This window comes from Cygnus atratus, chromosome 4 (genome assembly GCF_013377495.2).
Source record: "Cygnus atratus isolate AKBS03 ecotype Queensland, Australia chromosome 4, CAtr_DNAZoo_HiC_assembly, whole genome shotgun sequence".
NCBI lineage: Eukaryota > Metazoa > Chordata > Aves > Anseriformes > Anatidae > Cygnus > Cygnus atratus.
In genome coordinates, this window is record NC_066365.1 from 32150061 (window position 1) to 32176517 (window position 26457).

The 26457-nt window shown below is 45.4% G+C and overlaps 2 protein-coding genes and 1 long non-coding RNA gene across 20 annotated transcripts in view; 1 reads left to right on the forward strand and 2 right to left on the reverse strand.

Moving 5' to 3' along the window:
* Positions 1–436: 436 nt before the first annotated feature.
* Positions 437–7895, reverse strand: LOC118249208 (toll-like receptor 2 type-1). Of its 8 annotated transcripts, none has more exons than XM_035548952.2 (5): positions 7575–7895; positions 7219–7489; positions 5051–5182; positions 4111–4180; positions 437–3181 (listed from the first exon to the last, which is right to left on the reverse strand). In XM_035548952.2, the coding sequence occupies exon 5, from the start codon at positions 3175–3177 to the stop codon at positions 796–798; it is 2382 nt and encodes a 793-aa protein (XP_035404845.1). In that variant the 5' UTR covers positions 3178–3181; positions 4111–4180; positions 5051–5182; positions 7219–7489; positions 7575–7895; the 3' UTR covers positions 437–795. The 8 variants fall into 8 exon arrangements, with proteins under 8 accessions (XP_035404845.1, XP_050566292.1, XP_050566294.1 ...); XM_050710335.1 differs by lacking the exon at positions 7575–7895 and adding an exon at positions 3358–3514 and having other exon boundaries at positions 7219–7360; XM_050710337.1 differs by lacking the exon at positions 5051–5182 and having other exon boundaries at positions 7575–7771.
* LOC118249278 (uncharacterized) lies at positions 7334–14189 on the forward strand. 2 transcript variants are annotated; one of them, XR_004779002.2, is made up of 4 exons: positions 7334–7474; positions 7569–7762; positions 11416–11575; positions 12189–14189. It is a non-coding gene; the product is annotated as an uncharacterized LOC118249278 (long non-coding RNA). The 2 variants fall into 2 exon arrangements; XR_004779003.2 differs by lacking the exons at positions 11416–11575; positions 12189–14189 and adding an exon at positions 8725–8864 and having other exon boundaries at positions 7569–8448.
* Positions 14190–21214: 7025 nt separating this feature from the next.
* The window catches only part of TMEM131L (transmembrane 131 like), a 78932-nt gene continuing 73689 nt past the window's right edge, over positions 21215–26457 (reverse strand). For 8 of the 10 annotated variants that reach the window (XM_050710344.1, XM_050710341.1, XM_035549076.2 and 5 more), the window contains 4 exons: positions 25554–25674; positions 24090–24178; positions 23108–23250; positions 21222–21632 (listed from right to left, as the gene is read on the reverse strand). In XM_050710344.1, the coding sequence (XP_050566301.1) occupies positions 21354–21632; positions 23108–23250; positions 24090–24178; positions 25554–25674 (632 nt within the window). In that variant the 3' untranslated portion in view covers positions 21222–21353. Of the gene's footprint in view, positions 21633–23107; positions 23251–24089; positions 24179–25553; positions 25675–26457 lie in introns of all 10 variants that reach the window. The other 2 variants (XM_035549049.2, XM_035549065.2) reach the window with 1 other exon arrangement.

Sequence of the window (26457 nt, forward strand, 5' to 3'; positions counted from 1 at the left end):
ATTAGAAGCACATGCTTGCACACCACAAAAAGGAAGCAACTATTTCTATTTGTAGGTAAGGACACGTGGTAACCACAAAGGGGGAAACAAGAATCCCCAGGGAGAAAGAAGACTAAGAAAATTAAAAAACAATTGATTTAATGCCTCCGAATTTCAAGTTATTGTACAAGGTGCCACAATACGTCCTTGACCATTATTGAGCAAAACCCAACCTGTGCATGGTGGTATGGACTCCAGCATGAGTAGCCAGAAAAACAGTGTTATGAACAGAGATGTACATATTCAGTACTGTTTGTTTCATGTTCCATGGCAATGGTAGGGCTTCAGAAAGCATATTTTGATGTAAATTCTCCGTTTTTTTCTCAGAATGTAATTTTATTAGCATTCTGTGCATGATGGTGCTGAAAAAAAAATGAAAGAACAACTGACACGGGAGTATTGAACCACTTGGATTTATTTTCAATTGTAAACTACAAAGGGATTGTCAAGAGCTAATCAGTGATATGATGACAGGAGGAAAGAGTACAGAAAAACACTAAATTCAGCTAAATGTATTTAGAAAAGTATCGAAAATCACACATGGCTTCCAAATATCACCGTTACTAGCAGGGAAGATCACAATATCAAATCACTGGAAAGCCTTAAGTGGCTCTTTTTCATTTATTAACATGACTATCCACAGGAAAGCTAGTTTTTGTTAGGCAGAAAAATAAGAAAGATAAATTTCTTAGCAGGAAGAAACACTGACCTATATCCTTTGTGTAAATACACTGAAACAAGAACTACTAAATTGTCCTATGATTTCAAAGCTGCTTTCAAGTTTTCCCAAAACATCTCCTGCTGCTCTTCTTCATGAGGCCACTCCAGGTAGGTCTTTGTGTTCATTATCTTCCGCAGTTTGCAGAACCTCTTGGGAATAGCTTGGCTCTGGATGGGCTCCAGGAGGATGAGAATCGCCGCATCGTTGTTCTCATCAAAGAGGCGGAAGTGCGAGAAGTCCAGCTCGTACTTGCACCACTCGCTCTGCACAAAGTGCTCCGACAGCACAAAGAGCGTTTTGTGGCTCTTCTCGATGGAGTCGATGATGTTATCCACAATCCACTTCCCGGGCACAAAGTCCCGCTTATGGAGGCACAGCCTAAAGGGGGGACACGCCTGCTCCAGCTCCTGCACCATGACGTTTTCCACCCAGTTGGAGTCGTTCTCGCTGTAGGAGACAAAAGCATCGTAGCAGATGTCCTTTGGGGGGGCTCGCTTGGGCTTCCGCTTAGCTTGGAGCCACGCCCACGTCATTCTCATGTACCAGACTGCATGGTACTTGTACCCAATGGCCACCAGGATGAGGATGACCAGGAAAACCACAGCGCAGATCAAGGACACCACCAGGGACCGGTGACACTCCATCAGTGAGAGCTGCACGGCTCCAACCTGCACCCCCCTCACCGCCAGGGGAGAGTCGCAGATGTAGCTTTCTGGCCACCCCACGAGCACCTGGCCTATCCCTGCCTGGTGCTGAATGAAGGAGAGGAATTCACAGGAGCAGATAAAGTTATTGGCGCTGGCATCCAGCAGCTCCATTTTCCTGAAGGACTCCAACTCTTCCTTGGAGAAGCTGTTGAGCTTGTTTCTTCTGATTGACATGGCCACCAAGTTAGGAATGCTTGCCGCATCAGGCAAGGCCTTCAGCTGGTTTTTTGCAAGGTACAGCTCTTTGAGAAACGGCAGATGCAGACTAAACTCCTTCAGGTTATTTGCACTGATGTCCAACACTTCGAGAGTTGAGGGAATGCAAGCCGTTAATTTGGGAATTTGAGTACTGGAGAGATTCAAATATTTCAAATTTGCTGGCCACTCACACACATCTGGAATCTCACCAAAATTGTTTTGGCTAATGTCAAGATTATTCAGTTTGGGTAGATTAGTTACATATTTTGCAGTCTGGTTTAGGGATTTTAAAGAATTTTTACTTAGATTTAAAGTTTGCAATGAAGGCCAAGCACCTTTACAGATTGTCTCACTTAAGCGATTATTTACAAGCAAATTATCATGAAAGTCAAGATACAAAAGTGATAAAAAATTTCTTGCAAGTCTGCATGGTACCATGAAAACTTTAGAGCTTGCAATGCTGAGTCTTTTCAGTTTACTTATTTGTGACTCCAAACCTTCGAGGTCAAAAAACAGATAAAAATGCAGAATAGTCATATTTGTTACTGATACTGTTTCAACAGAACCTGGTCCACTTCTTTCAATTTCTGTAGTATTCCATTTTCCTTTCCCCTCAAGCACACAATCTATTGCCTCTACCTCTCGCAAAGATGTGATTTCTTTCAATAACACCATTATTTGGCTGGCATATTTATCTGAGAATGAAGCTCTGCTAAAAGTCATTTTTTGTATCATTAAAGGAAGTGTAGAATTCTGCACCAGTTTTTCATTTTCTATGTCCAATGTAATTTCTCTAATTTCTAACCAAATGGCAGAGTGCAGAAGGTCCCGAACAATTGCTGAGAACAGATCTACCCTTCTTATGCTTATGATCATGTGACTTATCTTCTTAATTGATTTCAGACTTCCAGGCTCATACAGACTGAGATTGCTGCCCTCGATCCACAGCTGGTTGAGAAGCGTAATGCCCTCAAAGTTTCCTTGCCTTATTGTGGAGAACCGTGGGTTGCCCAGGTGGAGAGAGCTCAAGTTTCTCAGGCTAGAAAAGGGAGAACTTTCCCCCAGGTCGCTATAGCAATTGCCATGAATGTGGAGGTGCTGGAGTGAAAACAGGGGCTCAAACCACCCTGGGGACAAGTGAGCCAGGCTGTTATTTGACAAGTCCAAGAGCTCCAGTTTCCCCAGGGAGACAAACGAGTCCTCGTCTATGGAGCTGATTTTGTTGGACTGCAGCAGCAGGGTTCTCAGGTTCACAGCCTGCTGCAGATCGTGTGCTCGGATGTACTTTATCCTGTTGCGGGCCAAGTCTAACACTGTGATTTTGTCCGTGAGCCCCGAGGGAATGAAGTCCAAGCCCATGGAAGAGCAGTTGCAAAACTGTGTGGCATCGCATGAAGGACAGGCCTGCTTCAGGGCTTGTTCCTCAGAGAGACTGACAGCCAAGACCATGTACATGGCCCACACTTGCCAGGTATGTGTAGCTGTTGTTTTTTGTTTTGGTTGGTTGAACATTTTGCTGTAGGAAACAGAAAGGAGAGAAGACAGTATCAATTTTGGGTTTGGACAGCAACTGGCAACAATTAGAATCCTGTGCAGTTTTATTAGCAAATCCATATTCAAATTTTATCTTGTATGAGATATCATGCAACATCTGTCCTATTTGAGCTGCTGAAGCCTGGAAACACAGCATACTTATCTCTGAGGTACAGCCATATAGTGTCCCAACAGCCATAAAGGATGACTCTTAAAGTCCTGCCTTCTCATACACCCATCTGCTACAGCTCCTGTCTCCTAAGCCTTCAGCATTATGCCTCCTCTTTGGAATGAAGTTACGACTGGATGTTTCAACCTAAGAAGGGGAAGACTGTTAGATACACTCACACCCTTCGCAGCATTAAACGGTCCGTCGAGTACAGCTACCAGGAAGTCAGAAACCAAAAATTAGAACAGGCTTATGACCACCTAAGTGGTACACACTGGCCCTTTCGGCCCTAAGAACAGGCTGCGGCTTCCTACGCTGCAAACCTCTGCGGAAGAGACCCTGGGGTCTCCCACAGCAGAGCCTCAGGGCTTCTAAAAAGCAAAGCCGAGTACACTTCTGGCACGCCCTTTTAAACACTCTGCAAGCAATTTACATTCTTTATCAGAAAGGCTGAACAAGCTGATATCCAACCCAACAAAACTATCACCCTTTTCTGTAAATCAGTGCTGGGAGTAGACGAGAATTAGACATTACCGTCACCCTATAAACTGAACGTAATTAGAACAATACTGATTTTAATTTACAGAAGGGCTGTGTTTCCTGCCATCAGTGCCAAAGAACATTTCACCGTTGGCTACACCAGCAAATAAGTCACTTATTAAAGCTCACAAGCTGCTCTAAATGGTTTCAGTACTGACAAACAGCATCACCCAATGCTGAATACACAAAGAGTAAATACTTACCTTGTGTACTGCACATTGCATTTCTCTCTTCGTGTACCGATCTTGTACAGACCAAGTAGTCACCTCATACCTGTAATTGCAGAAAGAGCTGGAAACCCTTCGGCAGGTCTGGAGCTAGAAAATATTTCAGCCTGTGCTCCTCAAACAAAACCTTATTGACAGCTTCCCAATCTCCACTAACTACTCAGGCAATGAAGCATATTGCTGTGCATGGCTATTCTTTAGTGGCTGCTCTCCTAAGGAAATCACGGCTTCTGAAGAGTCAAGATTGTCCACCATGCGTGACACTGACCTTCCGGCTCACAGTCTTGCAGTGTTGTACATTTTTGTACCCTCTGCTCTGCAAGCTGAAATTCAGCAGCAGATCTCTCTCCTTCCGACAGTCAGCTCCCATTGCTCAGAAGGTGATGCAACCATTTAGCGCAAGTCATTCTTTCCCAATTGCTTCCTGAGGCATTAAGGGCAGAAATAGTTTCAAGGCAGAACGACATTCTGCTCCCTACCTCTCTACTTTTGGTATTTATTGCTTGGTATGTGTTGGGGGCTGTTAACTGGACTGAACAATGGAAGATATCAGCACAGCCAAGATGTTTTGTTGTGTGGGTTCTAAAAATTGTTTAAATATATATATATTTAATTATAAATAATTTGGAGTCAAGCTGTTTAGTCAAAAAGAATAATGGAGAAACACACAGCATCACCTCCTTTCCTAGGATGCTGTGGTCATAAGTTATCAACAACTACAAAACGCATAACATTGGAACAATACTTGGTCTCAGAAAGAAGACAGCTTGAAAGAAAGTATCCCACTGTAAACATCCAAGACAATTTTGAAAGGGAAGGCTTGATGATATTTATTTTCGCCTGACTGAATGGAAACGCACATCTGGTCAAATGACCAAGCAGGCTGCAAGTATGAAGGGGTAGGAAGACTTCTTACCAGCACTGAGAGGGAGATCCATTAAATTCAAGCTCCAAACCTTCTGACAGCAGTTTCTATCTTTTTATATTTTTTTTTCTGAGCACAGAAATTGTCACAGTCTGCTGCGCACTTGCTCCGAGAGGTACCTGCCTGAAAGCAGACAGACACACTGACTGCGGCCACCTGCACAGCCACACGTCAGGGGCCCAGCAGCATCTGACGGCTCAAGGTTGACAAAGCCCAGGCAGAAGCTCAAGTGCATCTGAGAGCATGCTTCAGTCCCACTACCTTAAAATTAGCATTGCACATAAGGTTAAAAAGTTGCCAAAAGTTCCCTAAAGCTATCTGTTCCCTCTTGCACCTCTCAGCTGGAATAGCTCTTGTTTTTAAACAGGGGAAACTTTTGGTTTTCAAAACTTTTCAAAATGTTAATTCTGAGTTTGGCACAACTCATTCCTGGGTTTTTGTCATCAAAATTGCAACTCCTCAAGAAAGTTAAAGAAGTTACATTTGTGAAGAGCTTTCAAGATACATGTGAGGCTACGTACTTCATTTAGTGCATAACAAGCACGCTTTCTTGTGTCTTACGGAGTCACTATCATGCATTCATGGAGACTTTAGGTAGGTGTCAGCTTTTTTTTCAGAAACACCAACTGCCTCCCAACATTCAGGCTCAGCCTACTCTCATCACGCTTCTAAACTGGAACTTGGGGAGTGATTCGCTTGTTCAGAAAGCATAGGATGATAATACAGACCCAGAGGTTGCATGCAAGAGTATAAAATGAGGCATAGGGATGTGGTTTCTGGTTTCTTCCAGAAAGAGAGACTGGAGAGACTCTGCCCCTCTTCCCCTGGGGACCTTTCCCAAAACAGCTTGGTTCAGCAAGCTGCTTAAAAAGCTGAGAAGTCAGGATGGGTGTTCTGCTTGTTTCCATCTGTAGGGGAAAAAAAATAATCTACACAACTTCCCCCTCTCTCTCTCATTCCAGGTCAATTTGTGGGGATTTCTCAGGTTACCTGGAGTCAGGAAGGTCTGACAATTCACAGTGTGGCCAGAAACACTGGAGACTGGGCTCAGAATAACTTCTTTCAAAGTCAAAGTAGGAAAAAAAATCCCACTTTTTAAGGCAAGAATAAAATTCATCTCATCTGCTTTTTCTCCAGAGCAATCACATGTTCTGCATTGAACAAAGTTGCATCTGGTGAGTGCTTTCTCTCCTCCTCCACGTCTGACTTGAAGCTGTGATTATCCTTCCTCTTTTGCAGTGCTTCACAAGGGTGCATGCCTCCACCGACCAGCATACTACGTTTTCCCAGCAGAATGGCACAGAGCTGCAACAAGCCTGTACTCTTGTAACTGCAGCTGTTCCAAGCAGAGACCCCACACTGGCCCTTGTCAGAAGATATGTAGGGGTGAGGGAGAGCTGTGCAGGCCATTTTTGAAGCTTTAAATGTCACTGTGTATCTGACGGCAGCAGATGCAGCACCCATTTCCCTCAGATGGCTATGCCCTGACACCCAGCTCCAGCCCTGGGCTCTGCATCACTGCTCCTGCCGGAGGGACAGGCTCCTACCTTGTCCCACCTCCAGTATTAAATCGCTGCTGCCGGGCAGGGCAGCCACAAATGGAGGGAAGGATGTATTAGATGGGTGTGGACCTAAACAGACATAAAAAAATGTTTATGCTTTTGTGTGGGACAGAACCCTACGGAAATAGGTGTGCTGGTCAAACACCATGAACCAAGCAACGCTAGTCTGTGGGGGAGCTTGGCCTCGGGACCAGGCTCCAGCTGCCAGAGCCCTGCAGCCCTCTCCTCCTGCCAGCCCTGGTGCCACCCCCCATGGGCACGTCTCTCTCTTTAAGTCATTTCCTCTTCACAGTCCCACTGGAGAGAATCCTGCAGCTGGTCCCCTCCCTTCCTCTCCTTCCTCCTGCATGGCAGCATCCACGCTCCAAACTGCTCTCATTTTGCTCTTCCGCTTGGGAGATTGAGAAATGATGAGCAAGCAGCACGGGGCGGGGCTCACCAAGGGCAGGCGACTCCCTCCTTCTGCCCCTGCCTCGAAGAAAATGCAGAAAAAGCAGGGCAGGGAGGGAGTTCATGAATCCACTGGCCAGCAGCAATTTTAGCAGAAATGCCTTGCGAATTTTTACAAGCGGTGCAGAGCTCCTTCCTGATACTCACCCCGGTGACTAGGACGCGCCAGCTTGTCTGCAGCAGCGCAAGCTGGGCTGAACCCGCAGGGATCTTCTCCTGACCCCGCCTCGGAAATGGCTGGTGAGGAAAGGTGGTCAAATCTGTGCTTGCAGTCTCTGGAGCAGGAGGTATGAGGCTTGTGTAATCGGAAGCAGAAGGCTTGGCATTGCTTCACGGTTCTGCAAGCAGAGCCTTGGCATGCACTGCTGGTGCCTATGCTTTAATCTGACTTGCAGCACTTCAGGTATTCATCTTCAAACTAAAAGAAAAGAAAAAAAAGAGTATTATAATGAAAAATGATGGAGTTAAAATTGCTTTTTCATAATGTTCCCTATCAGGCTTACATTGACAGCAGCCGAATCCCCTGGTTAGACCTGCAGATGCAGCTTAAATGTAGAAGAACAGATTCCCCTTACTTTTCTTCTGCAACATCCTCGTTCATCTTTTCGTTGGGCAGAGTGTGAGACAGTGTTGTGTACCTGACTGCACATTCAACAGCCAGCCTTTTGGACTGTCTTTGCCAAGGAAGCAGGTTTGTGATATTGTTCTGTTTTGTTTTTTCTCCTCCTCTTGCTCATATCCTTTCTGAAAGCTCTCAGTCAGAAATGAAGCTGATTTGCTGCCTTAGCAGAGGAGCAGCTACCAGGGAGGGTTGCAGGCTGTGACACTCACAACACAGAAAGTTCTGTCTTTATGGAATAGCTGCAACAGCGTGACTCAACAGCAGAAACATCTGAATTTCTCCCAAAATAGTCCTGTTGATTTTTTGACTCCCAAGGAACTGCATCAACACAAAGAAACCAACTAAACAACTCAGCACCTTTCTTACTCTGCATTTTAATAAGTGAGATGAAAACAATTTTTTTTTTTCTGACAGGAATGTTAGGATTTGCAGTTGATACACAGCTGTAAAGCAGCAAATACTACAGCAAGTTTTGACACCCTTCCCTTGCAGAACATCATGACAAATGCATAACAAACCCTGTTATCCGTGTCACACAAATTTGTTACTCCAAAATGAGACAGCTCACCTGGCATGCTGCAGGGAGCAAGGCAAGGTATAAAGCAGATGCCACCAGCCAGGAGACTCCCTCGGTGTGCGTGCAAGTTCATCAGGTTACGTACGACTGCCTCTGAGCACTGCCTGGGACATCCTGCACCCCTCAGAAAGGGGCCTGGTGCGCAGGGAAGATGCAGGGATGGGGACCGCGCTTGCAGGTAAGCGTCCAAGAGCCAAGACATCAGCTTTTCCTACAGGCTAGCTTGGCTGCATCGACCCTTACTTGTATTTCCCATACCCATAACCCAAGATCCCCACACATGCTCCACAGGGAGCCTAAACAGCCTGTGAAATGTAGGAGCCCAAAACACAGCCTGAGGGCTGGGCTCCCCCTTAGGTACCCTGCAAGCAACAAGCTGCAACATGGGGGGCAGGAAGGAGAGAGGAATCACATCTCTTAAGCTTACTGTTGGACAGATTCTGCTTCATTTCAGCTCACCAGGAGGGAAATACGCTGTCACAGTCTGCCGGGTGCGAGCCATCACCAGCAGGCTGTCGTTAGGAAGCGAGGGTTTAACATCCCAGCGTTGGAATTTCCCGTGAAGGGGAAAAAAGGCTTCCCTCCACTCCGAGGAAAAGCTTTTTCAAACATGCTGGGCAAAGGGACACGCATGCCGGGAAATGTCACTTTGGGAAATGTCCAACAAACTGTGACCTTGCCTAGTGGAGATGGGTGTGTGGACACGTGTTTTGTGCCTGGCTCTGCCTTGATACACCAAAAAAAGTGCCCTTTCTCCCCCCCCACCCTTTTTTTTTTACGTGGAAGAGAAACATACGTGGGAATAGGACCAAGTCGCCGCAGAAACAGCCAGAGTTTGTTTCTTGCATGGAGATGGAAAACGCTGTGCTGGGATGCAGAGATACATTTTTAACTGCTTGTTACACAAAAATAAAATAAAATAAAATTCTATTTAACAGTCGGGCAACAACCTGAGCAGGAAATGAATCAGGTCATTATCATATACTATAAAAATATCGAGATGTTTGTATTTTTTCCAAAAGAGACAATGCCAGGATATATTTTGCACAGGTAGCTCAGGCTTTGCGTCCAATTACTGCCTCCCTCTGTCTCCGATGCTATGAAGTATTTCAGATGTGACAGTGCATCTCAGGAAGAGAAAACCAGACCATCCCAAATCCTTGTTTTCAGCTTTTAAAACCTCAGAAGCTCTTTCTTTGGTGCAGACACTTTTCTTGCTTTATCTGCTGTCAAAGCACGATATTTTTAAAAAATTAGGCAAAATCTAAGCAGCTCTTCCCAAGTTCGTGTGTACCAGAAAAAATGATATCTTTCACGAGTTTCTTGCAAGGATTAATTCTATTGTGTTCTTTTGAATTTCTATTTTTTTTTAACCAACTTTTTTAGGAGCTTGAATAGAGCAAAGTTTTAATCAGCCATGAAAAATAACGTTACTTAAAATGAAAAGCTTGATCGTAAGATGGTGTTAATAATTACTTGAAAAGTGTGTGCCGAATCTGATAGAGCCACCAAAACACCTTCAAATAATTAGATATTTCCACTATCTGACCATTCCCTGACTTTCCAGACTTGAATATGATTGAAAACAGACATCCTGAGCTGATTTTCAAGTACGCACTCAGCTATTTTAATCATTCCTCCTAAATTATCCTCAGATTGCATTTCTTGCTCTTCCCTAAGTGTGAGCGTAGCACTACCAGCCTAGTAATACTGCAGTCAGAACTCGCCCTGTAGCTGCGGTTCCTCTTCTGCATTGCGCCTTTTTGCCTTTCTCACAGTTTTCACAAAGCAAAAAATAACCTGTGCTAGGAGATCAACCCCCAAAACAAAGTGCTGTCTAATACTGTGAAGTACCCACCTGTAAAACTTTGTCGAATTCAGCTCAAATAGCCAGTTACCTGGACTACTTCCACAGGCTGGGCAGCGGTGGCATGGGCTTGTGAAGGATTGGTCCTATCTCAGCGATGTCCCATTACCCCAGGAGCGATGGTCCAGAAGCACTGCTGACCCTTCAGGCCTTTTAGCAGGACATCAGACCTCTGGCAGAGACTAAAGCCCTGGTGCGACAGGTGATTACAAGCACAGAGTAGAAGAAAACAAAACAACCCCCCCTGCTCTTAACCTGAAATCAAGTAGGCAGCCTGTACAGGTTGCAACAGGGGCCATAGTGATGCTGAAGATTTTTGCAGGTCTTTAAGAAGCGTAGGACACATGGTAACGCATTCTTTTGGGCAATCTGATCCCTAATTTGCATCTTTTGGGTGGAAGAGATATCAAAGGAAGAGGAATCACAGGAACTATAGGCAAAAACATGGTTAAAACAATCAACTTTCATGATAACAGCTAGAATTATAAAGCAAGGCTAAATTTGTTCAGCGGTAACCATAGGATAACAAAATCTTAAATCCTCTCTACTGTGGGAAAGAGCATCTCTCTCACCTTGTCTCAATGCAGGGGATATTCCTCCAACCCTGAACCCGTGATGAGGTTTGCACCTGCAGGCACAAGAAGAGCTTTGTTTCTTTGGGTCCCAACCTCCAGCACTTAACAACTCTCACCCAGCAGGCTGGCCACCTGGTTGGCTTTCAGCTTAGCACTTACCCAAGTGTCAGCATACAGATTCTTTTTCTATTTATAGAGGTTATGCTACGTTTGTGTTTCTTTCATGTGCTATTATTATGACATCATTTTAAATTAATTTCCTGTCTGTTCCATGATTAATAGTCTCAGCAAATTTCCTCTGGAATCAGTCCTTCAGAGCACCTTATTTCTCTGGGGTTGGTTCCTTGAATTCTTTGTTCCCACCTCACTTCTAGGATCAAAAGGCCAAGCAAAGTGTATTGAGGTGCAGGATCCTCTGCTGAGAGGATTCCCTCTCGGCCCTCTCTCTCGTGTCTCCACATCTCCATCTGTGATAGTGCCTTTGCTGTTTGCACTGCCCTCCAGCTGAATGCTATCTTCTAACAGTCACTAACAAAAAAAAAACAAAAAACAACTAAGTGGAAGATGGGATGGATAGGGCAAAGGCTGGCTGGCGTCTTCTCCCATACTGTTCATAGTTCCAAACTTTGCTGTAAAATCAGTTTTCCTTACACTTACCAGCACAAAGCACAGCCTTTGAATGACTTTTGCTCACTTTCTGCAGGCTGAGGCTTTGGAAATCCTGTCCCCGGGCCAGGCGGCCCCTTCTCGTTCATGGGGAACACTGCAAGGAGCTGGAGAGCTGGCTGGCTAGGCAAAAAGCTGTGAGCTCGTAATGTCTCAACAAGTAACAGGACAACTTTGATACCACTGACTCACTGTGGGTAGGTCAGGTCTGCAACTGCTGCAAGGATTAAGGGAGGAGGGAGCGCTTTCACCCGTCCTGGCTCTGTGCAGCTCCTCCTGCAGAAAAAGCCTCCCGGTGGCGAAGAAAACGCTTTGCGCCCTGCTCTGCCTTCTCTTCCCCATAGGAAGTCCCCAGAAAAACCCCCCCATCCCCCAGAAAGGCAACTGATCATAAAATAATCCCTCTCTGTTTGCTTTCCGTGACGCTGCTGGCACAAGAATGAATACGAGCGCTGCCAAAATTAACAAGCAGGCATGGCAATCCCTCCTCTTGCTAGAGAGCCTTTCCAGACCTGCCTGAGCTTTCTTCTGGTGGCTGCACACAGAGGCAGGCTTGAGTCAGAGCCTATCTGCAGGAAAGAGGCAAGCGAGCACCTAATCTGACGTGACTAAAGCGCCCGAGGGCAAGGTGCCAGCTTTGCTGGGCGGCTGACCTCTTTGCTCACAATTTTTCATTCGGGTGGTTTGCTTTGGCTAAGCATCTTCGGTAAACGTCGCGAAACACCGAAACCAGGAAATAATAATTCTTTTTTTAAAGGAAAAAAAAAAAAGGAATCAAAATTACTAATAGATCTTTCTTTGTCCTTCCAGGAACCAGCCTTACCCAGGCCAACACACACCATCTGGAGTGGAGCAGGGCCTCCTCGGAGACCTGCAGCATTGCTGGGGTACCCAGACACCCCACGCCTGGGGATTTCCTGCTCCTCCAATCCTTGCTTTTCCCTGCAACTCTTGGCATGAAAGAGAGCAACTTCAGAGCACCAAAGCTGTGCCTATCACCCTCTGACAGTGCCTTTGCTCTCTGATTAGATGGTCCCCTCGTGCATTTTGAAGGGGAAGGCAGGTAGTCAAGCTGCTTCTTTCTCCCTCCTTTTGGGGCATGAAGCAAGAAGAAGGGATGAACTGGAGACAAGGAGGTCCCCCAGCTCTCTGTCCCTGCTGGTGGAGACCTGGTGCAGAGCTGGGTCCCCACCGACACGCGCACTTAGTCTGGCCTGAGCTTGTCAGGCAGTGGGACAAGGCTGCTCCATCACGCAGAGGGGCTGGCTCTGGAAAGCCACAGTCTTCTGTTTGAGGGGAAGTCACAGATCTGCGGGAGAGAAAAGCCAGCACAAATGCTCCTTTTCCTACAATGAGCGGAAAAAAGAAATGTGGGGCAGATCACCAATGCCTGCTACTGCCTGCTCCCCTCCTGTGGAAGAGGGAAATTTTTGGAGCCGGAAGGTTCCCCACACCTCTCTAAGTGCTGCAGCTGAGATACTGAAGAAAAGGTGCTGCTTTCTCCTCTTGTGACTGTTTTCTGACGGGCAAAAAAGCATGATCTGGGAACTGGAGTTAAGCCTTGCAGAAAAGACGGGTAGCGGAGATGGATACAAGGGAGAGCTTAACCACAGAACACAGGCAGGGGTGGCTGGCACCAGCAGCACTGAGGCATCCTGAGCATCCTCAGAGTGGGGAATGCAGAGGAAGGGTACCACCAGCACCAGGTCCAGGGGGTTCATAAGCATGCTCTGGATATGTAACTACTGCCAAAGGTGTGTGTTTCAGTCAAGCCAACTACAAGGTTAGACTCCTTGCAAACAAACAAACACGCACACAATGTACAAACCAGGCAAACAGAAGCCATGTCCTGAAAGGCCGTATTTCAGTGAGATGGATGGAGTTAAGAGTCATCGCGCACGTAGCGGCATTCCCCTGTGATATTGTGGGCTTTGGCCTCGAGAGCAGAGCAACGAGGCTCCGTCTGCAGAAAGAGACAGACTTGAAACTAATGTTACATGTTTGTGGAAAACAGAAGCAGCTGTTTTGCAGACAAACTAATAAAAGTCGGCATCTCTCGTAAGAACAAGATTTAGCTCAACTATAACTCTAAAGTATCTGCATTCCAAAATGCTTTGGAAAAAACAGACTCTTCTGCCTTCACAGAATAAGTTGAACAATCAAAAAAAAGAGTTTTCAAAATAAGTTGTGCAACTGGAAAGCCGCTTTCTGAGTTTACTGAAGCTGGTACACAGCATTTCTACCTGCTGCTGGGCAGCTGGGGGTTTGATTGCTTTAGACATGATAAATACAACCTGTCCAAGAGACCACACTGAGCTCTGAGCCAACTTGTACCAAACTAAGCCAGGCGTCCTGCGGTCTTACTTCTCCCCATCACCTTCTGGAAGTTAAAACTGATATCTGTGATTAAGTGGGTTGCCCTAAACAGACAGGGATGGTGATATAATTAAGATATCTAGGATATCTACAGACAGATATCTGTAGATCTATATACAGATCTACAGGCTCTCTCTCTTCCTACCATGAAATACATCCTTATTAGGCTCTCTCAGACCTCCAACTTTCAGATTTTTCCTCTCTTCTCCTCATATCTTCAGTATGTTTTGAGGCAACACTGAGTCCACAGTAGTAGTAATTAAACAAAAAACAAACAAACAACAAGAAAACAAACAAAAAACAGAGCAGTCATTAGGCTTTATTCACTGCAGGAATAGATGGGGGAATTTGAAATCACCAAGTCAGTCCCATTACTGTACGGATACATTTGGTCTGTCATCTATTAAAATGCATGACTGTATGTGCCTGGCAAGTGCTTCAAAGTTGTTCTTTTGATCTTTACAAAGATAAAACTGTAATATTTTTGTAGGTATATAAGAACATTAGTTACTGGACTAGTTAAAAACCACTTAACTTTTGAAACTGGTGCCATCTGTTTCCTATTTTTATTTATAGAACAAAATACTCAGCCTCTGAAGACTTCTCTAACAAGCCCTCTCTTACAAAATATCAGTGATGTTTTGGCCAAGACAGCTGAGCTCCTGCTCGACGGGTTTGTGGATGGGGCTGGCCATCCAAACAAAGGACTGCGAAAATGAGCAAACAAGGAGAAAGTCAGACAGCAAGCCACCTAAGAGCCTTTCACTCATCCCTCAAGTCAGCTCTTCAGTAAGAACACTACCTTGGTTAGGCTTCAGGCTTCTCTATTATAGCAAACGGCGTATGAGATTCTTGCAACCCAACCCAAACCTGCACCTTACTGAGCTTCATGCAAGTCCCTCTCGGGGATGCACACAGGTTTATATTCCACTGAGAAAACCAGTAAGTAGGAATTAAAAGATTTGTTATATTGGCACCTCTCCCTTAAGGATTTGGAAATGTTTTTATAAACAATTATTTGCAACAAGTTTTAGTCATTAAACCGACAAATTATCAAAAAGGTTTCAAGTGGAAATAAAGCTTCATTTCTCAGGGATAAAAAAAAATAATACCCTTAAACCAACAACCTACCAACCAATGAACGTTCAGGGCATCTCTCAAGGGCATGCAGACACCTTTCCTTAGTGGCATTGTGAGCTGAGGGCTTGGCACACCCCTACTAATTGCAACAGCACAGCAACTGCTGCAAGTCGCATGTTGCTGTAGGGTATCAACCTACATCACGAAAGTTCAGCTATTACAAAGGAAACCCAGGACCTCACCCACGAATACCTCTCAGAAGGCAGAAATCCCTCAGGCTGGGGCAGACAGGAAAGGCTCGTGCCCCCACTAGCTCAGGCTGCCCACCACCATGTCCTTCATTTATGTCCCAGCTTGCTGTTGCCATCAGGAGCCCAGAAGCCCCAGCCCAAAAGTTGTGGGCATTTCAGGCCACGCAGACACACGATGTTCAGGGCTGCAGCTGCAAGCAAGCTCTGCAAGCTTACAAAGAGGAAGACAACTACGAGGTAGTGGTGGTGGAAGCAATAGCAACATACTGGGAGAAGGTGACTGAACAATATTTGTGCTCACCAGAGCGATGGTGTGGCAGGGTGCTGGGGAAGTGCCCGAGCTGGGCAACTGGGCCTTGGTTAAACAGAAGATGCCTACAGTCTGGTTTCTTTCAGCCCTGGAAAGAGCATTCATTGCGTGATGAGGATGTACAGACCAGAAAACACTGAAACTCGGCATTCAGAGTCATTTGGAGAGTGCATGACCTCAACACAGTACTAGCAGTGGGAGCCCAAAGGCAGGTGTAGGCGTGATGTCCTTAGCTGACGAGAAGGGGTGACAGGTACAGCACACCATGGGTCACAGCCCTGAGGAGAGCAGAGAGGAGACAAGGGCTTCCACGCTGCAGGATACACAGGGCAGCAATGAGATCATTTTCCATTGGCTCGCAAGCGCTGCCATCACCCTGCTTCGCCCCTGCAAGCACGGCCAAGAAGTGAGCAATATGCTCCCACGGCCACATTGTCATCTGAGGAGTGTGATGGAAAGGTTACCGTGTTTTTTGTTGTTTCTGCGGGGTTCCCTTATCAGTTTTGACATCTGGCTTGCATGCTCTGGTGTTTCACGCATGGCACTGCAAAACACCTTGACTTTAACAAGGCTGTGCCGAATGAATGAAGCGAAACCCGCCTCTCACTAAATCAGAACCAGAAACCCCAGCAGGCCTCATGGGGTGTCGATGGCCTCACTACAACACCTAACCCGCTGTCCTGCGCGAGAAGAAAGTTATGTTTCTAGTTTCGAGACAGCCCCGACCCAGCACATCCTGCTTCCCCCGGATGCCGCGGAGGCAACCGCCTCCCTTCCACGTAGCTGCTTCTGGAAGCCGTGGCGAGTCCAGTGCACAGGCTTCCCACACATCTGCGCTACGGAGGACGTGTGAAAGCGCTGACTTCCCTCCACAAACTGTACATTCAGTCAAAATTAAAAACAAACAACCAGCTCCCAACAAACCAAGTGTTTCGCCAGCGCAGTTTGAGAAGCGAGGTCTGGCCAAGCCCGTCACACCACAGGCTGGGTCCGGTGGACGGAGCAGCACTGTCCCGAAACCACCGCATGGGCACTGGGTTTGCTGAGGAGCAGCTCTGTGGTCGCTCCCCAAGGCAAGGCACACCTCAGGAGGTGCACACACACATGTACCATGCTCAGCTATGAGCCAGGCCTGCCTCCTGGTAGAGTGGCTGAAGACAATTAAACAACCAGCTCACGCTGGACAAGCAGCTCAACCACTGGCTCATCCAGCACCAGTTTGCGGGCCGGGGAGCCCCATGGCTGGGGTCGGCTCAGTCCCTGCTCGCCCAGGCCAGCACCAGCCTGCAAGCAGTGTTTGAGTGGTCCCAAACAAAAGCTCCAGAGGCACGTGGCCCAGCAGCACCAGCAAGGCTGCCGGCAGCCCGGGGCGCTGCCGCCCTCCACAGCCACCCCAAAATTCAAAAGCGTTTGAGGGGTTGGGCCGCTGCGGTTTAAGTGACCGGAAAGAAATGAAGCAAAGCAAAGGCCGGGGAAAAAGCGAGCCACATGGTGTACAAGGCACAGTGACAAGGGTGGCTTTTTTGTTGGGGAGGCATGGAGAGAGACTTCTGCAGGGAAAGCCACCCCAGGGATGAAGGGACAAGCATCAGCAGGGGAGCACCTGGGTCTGTGCCTCTAGTGATGACCACAGCAGTGGGTGCAAGCTCCCAGGACCTCAGTTGCAACACCTCTTTGTAGGGCTGGGACAATAAATCCTCCCCCGTGCTACTCCACATCCCCCAGCTCAAGGAGATGGGGAACAGTGCCAGGCCTCTCGCCCACCAGAGCAGAAATGGGCAACTGCTGCCAGAAATGCTTGGGCTTGCTGGGACACCCACCTCCGCCAGGCCAGGCGAGCGAGCCTGTCCCCCTGCAGCCACGCCGAGTGGGCATAACTGCTGGGGACGCTCAGCCCACCAAAGGTGCTGTGAAGAGCACACAGTAAGCCCTGCCCCGAGCCCTGACAAACACAGCAAGGCCGACCCAACAATGGGATGGGGCAGAGGAAGCAAAGGTGCAACCAGAACGTGACCATGGTGACGAGGACGTGCCACCCTGCACCTGTCCCACAAATAGCTTACAGCAAGGAAAATATGTGGAAAGGGCAAACAGGGTGACTCAGGGCCTAGCACAAGCAACGGGCGTTGCCTGAGACTGGAAGGGAAAAGAGCAAATGCTGGAAAGCAACGCCCCATCCGCCACCGCAAAGACCAGTCTGGCCACTCCGGGTCCCTCCCTGCAGGAGGTAAGCCCAGTGGGACCAGCCCCACTTACCGGCAGGGTCCTAGGGAGCACTGCCCGCTCCTCTTCCCTCAGCTCCAACACAACGCTGTGCAGGTCTCACTAATCCTGCAGGAGAAGCTAGGACAGCTGAACAGACACTCACTGTTCTCAGAGTCCCTATAAACCCTCACAAAATGTGCCGAGAATATTCCCTGGATCCAGGATGGAAACTGGGGACACACCAGGCAGACTTGGCTAAGACGCCCGGCACAAATCAAGTACAGCAATAACTTCAACCTCCGTACCTCCAATTCCCAGTGCATGTCCATGAAGCCACATGGCTGCCTGGAGAGGGAGCAGGTGTGGCTGGGGCTTCTCCAAGTCTCTTCTTGGGAAAATGCTGAACATCCCAAGCTTATGTAGCGTTCACACCAGGACAGAAATCCACACTGAAAGCTTGTAACTGCCCATGATTTCCCCCCTCCCTCCATAACCAAGCACACTAGTGAACTGTGCAAGATACTATTTTATACCACGATTCTTGTTTTTCCCTTTGCAAACTGAAGCATTTCTTCGATTTACTGAGAACTTTCACAGAAGAGTCTCAGAAAAATGGTAACAGTTTCACAGAGATCGGCAACACTCAAGACCCTGCTTAAAAAGAATTCCTGGCACAAGGCAATAAACTAGAAATTATTTTGCTCAAGACAATTAGATGTCTTTATAGCTATCCATTCAAGCAGCCTTTCCAGTTTTACTCTAGTAGAATTACAGTAATTTTGGTACAAAGAAATTTGTAGTGGAATTAATTATTTCATCTTCTCCTTTACTGTAGGGGGAAGATGATTTTTAATGGAGCCCAAATCCACTTGTATGCCGTGGATTGCTCATTAAGCTATAGATGTCTCCTGATGGCAGCAATTATTCCTGGTAACCTTAATGAGCTTGTTACATTCCTTTGTTATTGTTATGAAAAGTTATATGAGATACTTTGCCTAATACTACCCAGCTCCTGGGGGAATTACTTCTTGATCTGTTCTGGTTTGATTAAAGAGAATGATTGTTTTCTTTCTCAGCAGTATTTCTCAAGTTGTTTGTGGCTCATTGCCCTTGTCTGTTGCTGGCACTTTAACCACTCTAACAGAGTTTTTCACAGAGCTCTTTTCCAAGCATTTCTAATTTTTGTTGTTCTCCCTGAACTCTCCAGTGTCTTTGCTGGGATTATTTTGTTTGTTCTCTCTCAGCAATTTATTCAGCCTGGAACACAACACATTGCTTAGAACAAGAACTCAGTGCTGATCAGAACTCTGTGGGTTTTTTTTTGTTGGTGTTACAGTTTGTTGCAAATCTAAGAAAAGCATCTCCTTGTACTGGTGCTTGAGGGAAAAAGCTTCACTTCAGTGCAGGGACATACAGATACCATTACAGCGATGGAGTTAACAGAACAAATTGGGTATGCTAACCAAGGGCAGCTTTGAGCATCCTCTGTTCTTTCCAGTGCCTTTGCACCTCCAAAATTCAATGGACACAATAAAACGAACAATATTAACCAGGGAATAAAGAACTTCATTGCATTTCAAACCAAATGATCAATTGTTTTTTTTTCCCCCATGTTTATTGTGTACGCACTCCCAGTCTATTCCTCCTGAAGTCTCCTGCCATGGACAATAGGTGCACAGAAAGCATGTCAGTGGTTATGCCTACTTCTCATGGCTTTGCACTGGTTTCAGGATGATACGAACATGTGAACTTTCCTTCAGAATCACAAGCAATTACTATTAAATTCCACAGTCAGAGTCCCATCCTGCAAGACACATCATGGAAAGCGGCCAAAGACTCTCGGCGCTATTTCCTGATAAAGCCATTAAAACACCATGGTTTTGAAAGCATTCAGCGACGATCTCATTTTTCTGACACTGAAACCAAGGAAAGGCTTAGAAGCACCCTCCACCTGAGCAGCTAAAGCAGTAGCTTCCAAATAACCCACCCAATCACCCTCTCTGAATTAATTCTAATACACTCTATTTGCTGTGTTTTAATGTATCTTTCAACAAAAGTTCTGCAGGAACTGTTGATTTATTGAAATGAACTTTTTATGGAAAGAGGATGTTTCTGAGGAGGTACTTCAAGACCTAGGATGGCATTTCTGACCAAAATCAGCATGTCAGAGGAGCTGGTCCGATAGCTCAGCAACACGATGCAACTGGCAGAGCCAGAATTGTGCGGGCTCTCAGGTTGCTGAGTAGCCTTGCATGCAGGTTTATCAGCTATTGCACAGTGCCTTTGCTGCTCTGCCTTCAAATAAAAACAAAGCTGAGCGCTTCAGCATTTTGTCGTCTAACAGTTCTCGTCTTCCTGTCAGGCTGAGTTCAAAGGGCGAGAGGAAAACAGGTGAAACAGCAAAGAGTAAGGAATTTGCTGAAGTTTGCAAACTCCTCAGAACAGTGACTGGACCTTGGTGGTCTCACCTCCCACACAGAGCAGGACTGTCACTGCCACTAGAGCAGGCAGCACTACAAACAGCCCCAAGCACGGAGATGCACCCACCCCTTAGGACAACCCATCCTCATGCAGCACCCTTTCCAGGGAAGCTGCTCCTCCTCCTGCTCCACCTGAGCCTCCCAAGCTGCAATCAATCTGTGACTGCTGCTGCTTGCTGCCAAGCCTGCAGCCACCGCAGAGGTTCTGCTTCTGTCCTCTTCGTAACTCTCCTTCAAGCAGCAGGGAGAGGCTGCTGCTGGATGCCCCTTTGTTCTCTTTCTCCACTTAACAAGCCCTCTTGCAGAAGACATGCCACAATTCCCTTGCTGTCCCCTTTCTTTGACACCTGAAGAGTGAAGACACCCAGACATGGTCTGCAATACCAGAACAAAAAGCTCTATGGGGATGGGCAGCAGAGACAGCTAGCACGATGGAAAGATTCAGCCCTGAACAGGGTCGCAGCCCTTCCTTGGTTGCCTTTCCCACTCCAAAGATTTGGTCCCACAATATTAATTAACACAATGCTGTTCTGTTTTGGAGAGTGGTGTGAACTCGCTCTCAAAGCAACATTTGTTCCAATTCAAGAACCAGCATTTTAAACAAGGGCAATTAATTGCACCGAAAATGCTATTGCAACGTGAAGGCTAGAAATCCAAACACAAGATATCGGGAGTCACTGGCAAGAAAAGCTCCTGGAAGAAGTGCCCACTCACCCACACTGCACAAGTGTAATATCATCCGACTGATAGTTTGCATTTTGAAGCCAGATAAGCAAGCCACAGTTCAGCCTTTTTTTTTAGCGCCAGAAATTTACACCCACAAAGAACTATGTCAGCAGTAAGAGTGGAACCACGTGGAAAATACCTGATCTGCATCAATAAGTAGGTTCCTAGCGTTAGTTTGGCACAGATGCAATTATTTACAGGGATAATTATGCACCTACAAATGCTAAAACACACCTAGTTTATACCACAAAATGCAAACTCCAGAAGAAACATGCGCAGTACGTGGTCATGGATACTTCTAAGAACCTAACACTTTTTTCTTTAAAAAATTTGGGTTTTAAATTTATAGCCTTCACCTGACAATAACAGTGTCCTGAATGTTTTGCTTCTCAAAATGCACTGAATGCTCAGACTTCAATAAAAAAAATTTATTTTCAATATAAAAGTGCCAAAATATCCACCAACATTGTAATCTATTCAACAACCAACTTACTCTAGTAATCAAAATTGCAAGCATCTTTATTCACATTTTCAAATCAAATTCCTTTCACACATTTCCACAGTAACCCGAGTCCCTTGAAAGTGGGAAATTTGCATTTCGGTTGGCTGCTGTAGTCCATATGTCCAAGTTCATGTAGGCACGGAACGGGTTAAACCTCGGATAGTATTCCTGCTTACACATAACTGCCTGGTTCTCAACATGGGTTGAGTGCTGGGTTGTGGCACTGACAGGACAGCAGCTTTCATAAACATCGCTCTGAGGTGCCCAGATGGAACCAAAAAGTCCAGACATTGGAGACAAGCTTCGGGTGCTCGAGAGGTAGGGCTGTAGAGCAAGATAAAATCATCATGGGAAACTGCAAAATGGTCTGTTTGCCAAAGAATGCATGGAAATGTACTAAATGGGAGGAATCAGCACTTAGGCAGAGAACTTGGGAAACACACAAGTAGAAAATTACGCAAGTTTGCAAAGCAATATGGTTGCCCAAAAGATTACAGCAGCATTAGTGTGCATATTCATGAAATGAATCCGCATGAGCTCCTCTCTACATGGCACCAATATCACTGTAACAGGAATACAATACTCAGCTCTGGCTGGGTTGTTAAGAAATTTAAGGAATAAATGGATGACACATGAAGAGCACCATGCATGGTTTCGGGAGTTAAAATTAAAAGAGAAGGACAACTAAGGAAAGAAAATTAAACGGTTGAAGTATGTGTCAGTACTGAAAGATTACGCACACCAGAAGCAAAGAGGGATATTCAGCATGGAAAAGAGAATATAACTGGGAGCTGGGGAATTCAGTTAGAAAAATTTCGAAAGCTTATAAAGAACCTCCTGGAGAGCAAGACGTGTTAGCCTGTGAGGAAGTCTCTTGGAGAAGGTCATGGAAGTCTTGGGACTTTTAAAACTGAATGAAACACTGAAAAGTATTGTGGGGAAAAGCTCAACAGGGAAATGAACTGAATTGTCTAATGTATTTTCCAATCTCTACCTTCTGTATTTCCTGGCATTCTTGAATAAAAATATGGCATAAAGCTACATTTATCTCAGGAAACAGAATTCTACCAGTTTTGCCACTTTTTAAATACAGTTGAATTTTTGTTTTTGCAGTTAGAAATATTTCTTGCTTTATTTGGTTAGTTTTCTTCAAAACAAACATACTGTAAGTACAATTTTTTGTTCTAATATGTAAGATTTTTGAAATATGAACAGAAGAGAAGGTGGTTGCAATTAAAGACCACCTTGAACTGAAGTCAGCCATACATTGCACTATGGGATGACATAAGCATGGCTAGTCCAGAGCATAACAGGTCAAAGTCAGCATTCAGAAATCTGCACAAATCCAGCTTAAATCACTTGGATTTCCTAGCAAAAAAAAGACTGTCAAAGTCACTGAGAGCAGCTGTCCATTCAGCCCCACCATTTTCAAATCTCTCTGGGTTTTGCTGTCAGCACTTTTTGTATTTTATCCTCATCTGGAAAGGTTGATTTTGATAGGGAAAAGTCTCAGTAGACTACATAAGTCCAAAATGTTTTTCCATATGTAAGATGATTTGCATCAATTTTCAGGCAAAAAAAATATCTATCTTGCCATTTAATAGACAAAGCCGAGCAACAACCCTGACCAACAACTGGGAAAAAGCCATGCTACCAACACCAGCACCAAACGCATACGTCAGGCTACTTAAAGGAATCACGAGGAACATGCAAGCGATAGGAAAGGGAAAGACGGGCATGGACTGGAAAGGTTTTTGAAGAGGTGCACGCAAAGGCAGCCTGGCAGTGACAACACTCACTGTGGAGTTGACATAACTGGCGGGCTCCCAGGCAGGCGGCATGTTGGGAGGCGCATTCCAGGTGGAGGGGCAGCTCTGGTCAATGAAGGCTGTGTTCTGCACTGCGGCCGTACCCGGGAAGCCACTGGGGTAGTTCATATTTTCTACAGTTTATAAAACGAGGAAGACAAAATAAGGCTTTTGCAATGTAAACACCGCTAACATTTCTGTGGAGGAATGTTGAATCTTCTTGGAGCAAGACATGCTGGAACCAACCTAAGCTTTTGGTGACTTAAGGCAGCTTCCAGGCAATGCAGCAGCGAAGCGTAACGACTTCTGTTAACAAGGCTACCATTTTGTACCAGGCACCCACTAACAAATTGCTATCAGGAGGATGGGGTAAAGAGTAGGCAATCTCTTTAACGGAGAAAGGAGTCTTTATTAGCTGCAGAACGTGCATGGCAGAGCACTACCCTGGCTTCACTGCCAACATGCCTCAGCTCTAAGCACCCGAGGGAACACCGTGCTGCCTGTGATACTGTAGCTTGACTTTTAATTATTGCTTAGGTAATGCTAAAGAATTTTAGGTTCTTGCCAGTGTGCATCCCAAGCCAAGAAACTCTAGCCTGGAAAGGTAATTGGTCACAAGAGGCCTTCTGTTTCACACACTGGAAGGCAGAAGCCTGCCAGAAGAGAAACAAAGAAAATTGTGCAAAAAAGAATTGTGTAATATTGCGGTCACAAGCATTTCTCTCTATTCTGTCTCAGAGTAAGTACTGCATGCTGGATTTTCAGGCTTAAGTCTAAACAAAGATCAGTGTTCTCATCTACCACACGCAGATTGTGATTTTTCTATAGAACACCCGGTCAGCTGGAAAGTGCAAAGTTTGGTCAAGCAATGAATGTCCAGATGCTTATAGACAAACTCCGCTTTTTTGTTTTAAAGAAGAAAGTGAGAGAGAAAAATATGCTCAGTGATAACTTGAGTTTTATATCATCTCACCTTCTGGGAAAGCACCGTATTCGTTCATCTCTAATGGACAATACATGTTGGAAAATTGGCTGTCACAAGTTGCGTTCCAGTCAATGAAGCTGTCCCAAGAAAAAGGAAAAATTTGCTGTTAGAAGCAGTTTGCAGAACTTCTGAAAATTATTTAGACATACTTAATTTACTGTAAAGCTATTGGGTGTAAAATGCCTGTAACTCATGATTAGGCTTTTCACATTCCACTTGCCATACAAATCCTGCCAGTAACCACTCTCTGCCAGTACCTAATCAGAGCGATTATCTTGCTGATCTCTTTTTCCCCCGCGGGAGGATGAACAATTTGTAATGACAGCTACCAGAGTTCTGCAACACCTAGTGGGGCTCAACTTCTTCCTCCATAAAAAGAAAGTAATTCTATTTCTTTTCGACAGCCACATCAGTAGTAGATAGAAAGTGAAATGATTTGAAATAAGAGAAAATGTAATGCATTCTCTAGCATTTCTATGAATAGCACTCAATATGGGCATTTCTCCTGTCCCCACCACAAGCATGAGAGCCCTGTTCGGCAATGTTTCCTAAACTACACATACTTAGTGAAGGGATTATACATATTTTCATTAAAATAATTCAAGTATTTCAAGAAGACTTTCAAGAGCAATTCTTAAAGATCTGACTTAGAGAGCCAGACAGACTGCTGGCCATTATTCCAAATCATCAGGACTGCAGTTTGTTGACACACCAGTTTACAGTTGAGGTTAGCAGCCTGGTTAGAAACACAAGATCGTCACTTGGGGATTTCTGCGTTACCACTCTGTCATTTCGGATGACAGGACGACCTGAAGAACTGACTGCACTGCACTGCCAGGGTATTTCTTCTCCCTAGTTTGTCGTGAATTTTGCATTAGTAAAATTTACAGCGCAGTAAGTCTCAAGTACAAGAAGGACTCGAGTTCACTGCTGTTGGAAGATCAACTCAAATCTATACAGAGCCTGACCAAATAGCCCAACCAACTTTTTTTTTTCATATACCATCTTCACACTGGGCTATTTTATTTTTTTTTAACAATGTCTGTTTATGCCATATAACATGAGTACATACTTCATAACACTCCCTCTGATATACAGAAACCATATGTTTAGCAAGAGGAAAGCAAACCTAAAAGGCAGGCCCTCTGCCTGGTCATGCAAAAGAACTGGAAGAAATTAAAAATTTTCCAGCAAGTATTTAATTAAATTTGAAAAGAAGTTCTGGAATATCTACACACGAATAGGAACACCAGTGAATTTGTCTGAGCAAAATTAATCATGATGTACTAATGGAAAAGTATAAAAAACCAGGAGATAGTTAAAATCAGATTTGTGCTGTTGCTTCTATCATCTGCCTTACAAATATTATAAAGTAGGCTTAAGTGCAGTGCTCTGTATCACAGAAACCTGAACAAAATGTTAGCCATACTGTTGACATGAGACATAACTTGCCTGTTGTGGACCGAGGGCGTTTCTTGGATCATGCATGGTATATTATTCTCAAGGTTGTAGTTTAGGCTGTTTGTCAGGCAGACTGGCTGGGCAGGCCACAAGTCTCCTGCTGGGTAAAGACCTAAACAGGGGAACGAGAATGAAATGGAAAACAGGAAGGAACCTTGCACAAGCTCTGAGAATCAAATGTCATTTGTGATATTCAGGTCCAGGCAAAAGAGAATCCAGAGATGCCAATGAACCTATTTATGTGAAAAAGGCCAATCTTTAAACAAATCTCAAAATTTCTATTTGTTAAAAAAAAAAAAAAAAATAGAAGAAAGGACCTGAATCAAGAATTTGAAATTCCACAAAACAGGGCAAGAAACTCCTATGGAGAATTCTCAAGCCACTGATCACTGGTGGCAACACAGCGCCCTTCCTCATGGCAGGACAGGCTGGTGGACATGATCCCCACCAGCCTCTCCTTCGCCCCCACCCTTCATTCGATAATCAGGTCTGAAGTCCAGCCACAGAAATGCAGCAGGAACAGTCACGTTTTTAATGCATGGGCAGTGCTGCCAGAGCTATCCATGAGCGAATACTAGGTGAACTTGCTATGGCTGCACTTAGCCTGTAGAGCAGATATTCACCATGGTACTGTCTACAGTCTGAACACCTAACTGCCCAAAGACACGTTGTTCCTATCAACTATGAAAACATAGCTGGATAAAGGAAAAAGTTCCAAATTAGCAGTCTTTATGAGACAATGGCTGCAAAGTTAACTCAATTTCATTATTTCACATGATAGCAATTCGTAATATCTACCACAGAAGCTTAAACAGCCTTTGTACCTTGCCAGACACGTTAATCCTACAGCAAAAGGCACAGCTGCAGGCAGGCAGCTCTGCTGCTTAAAGAGCTG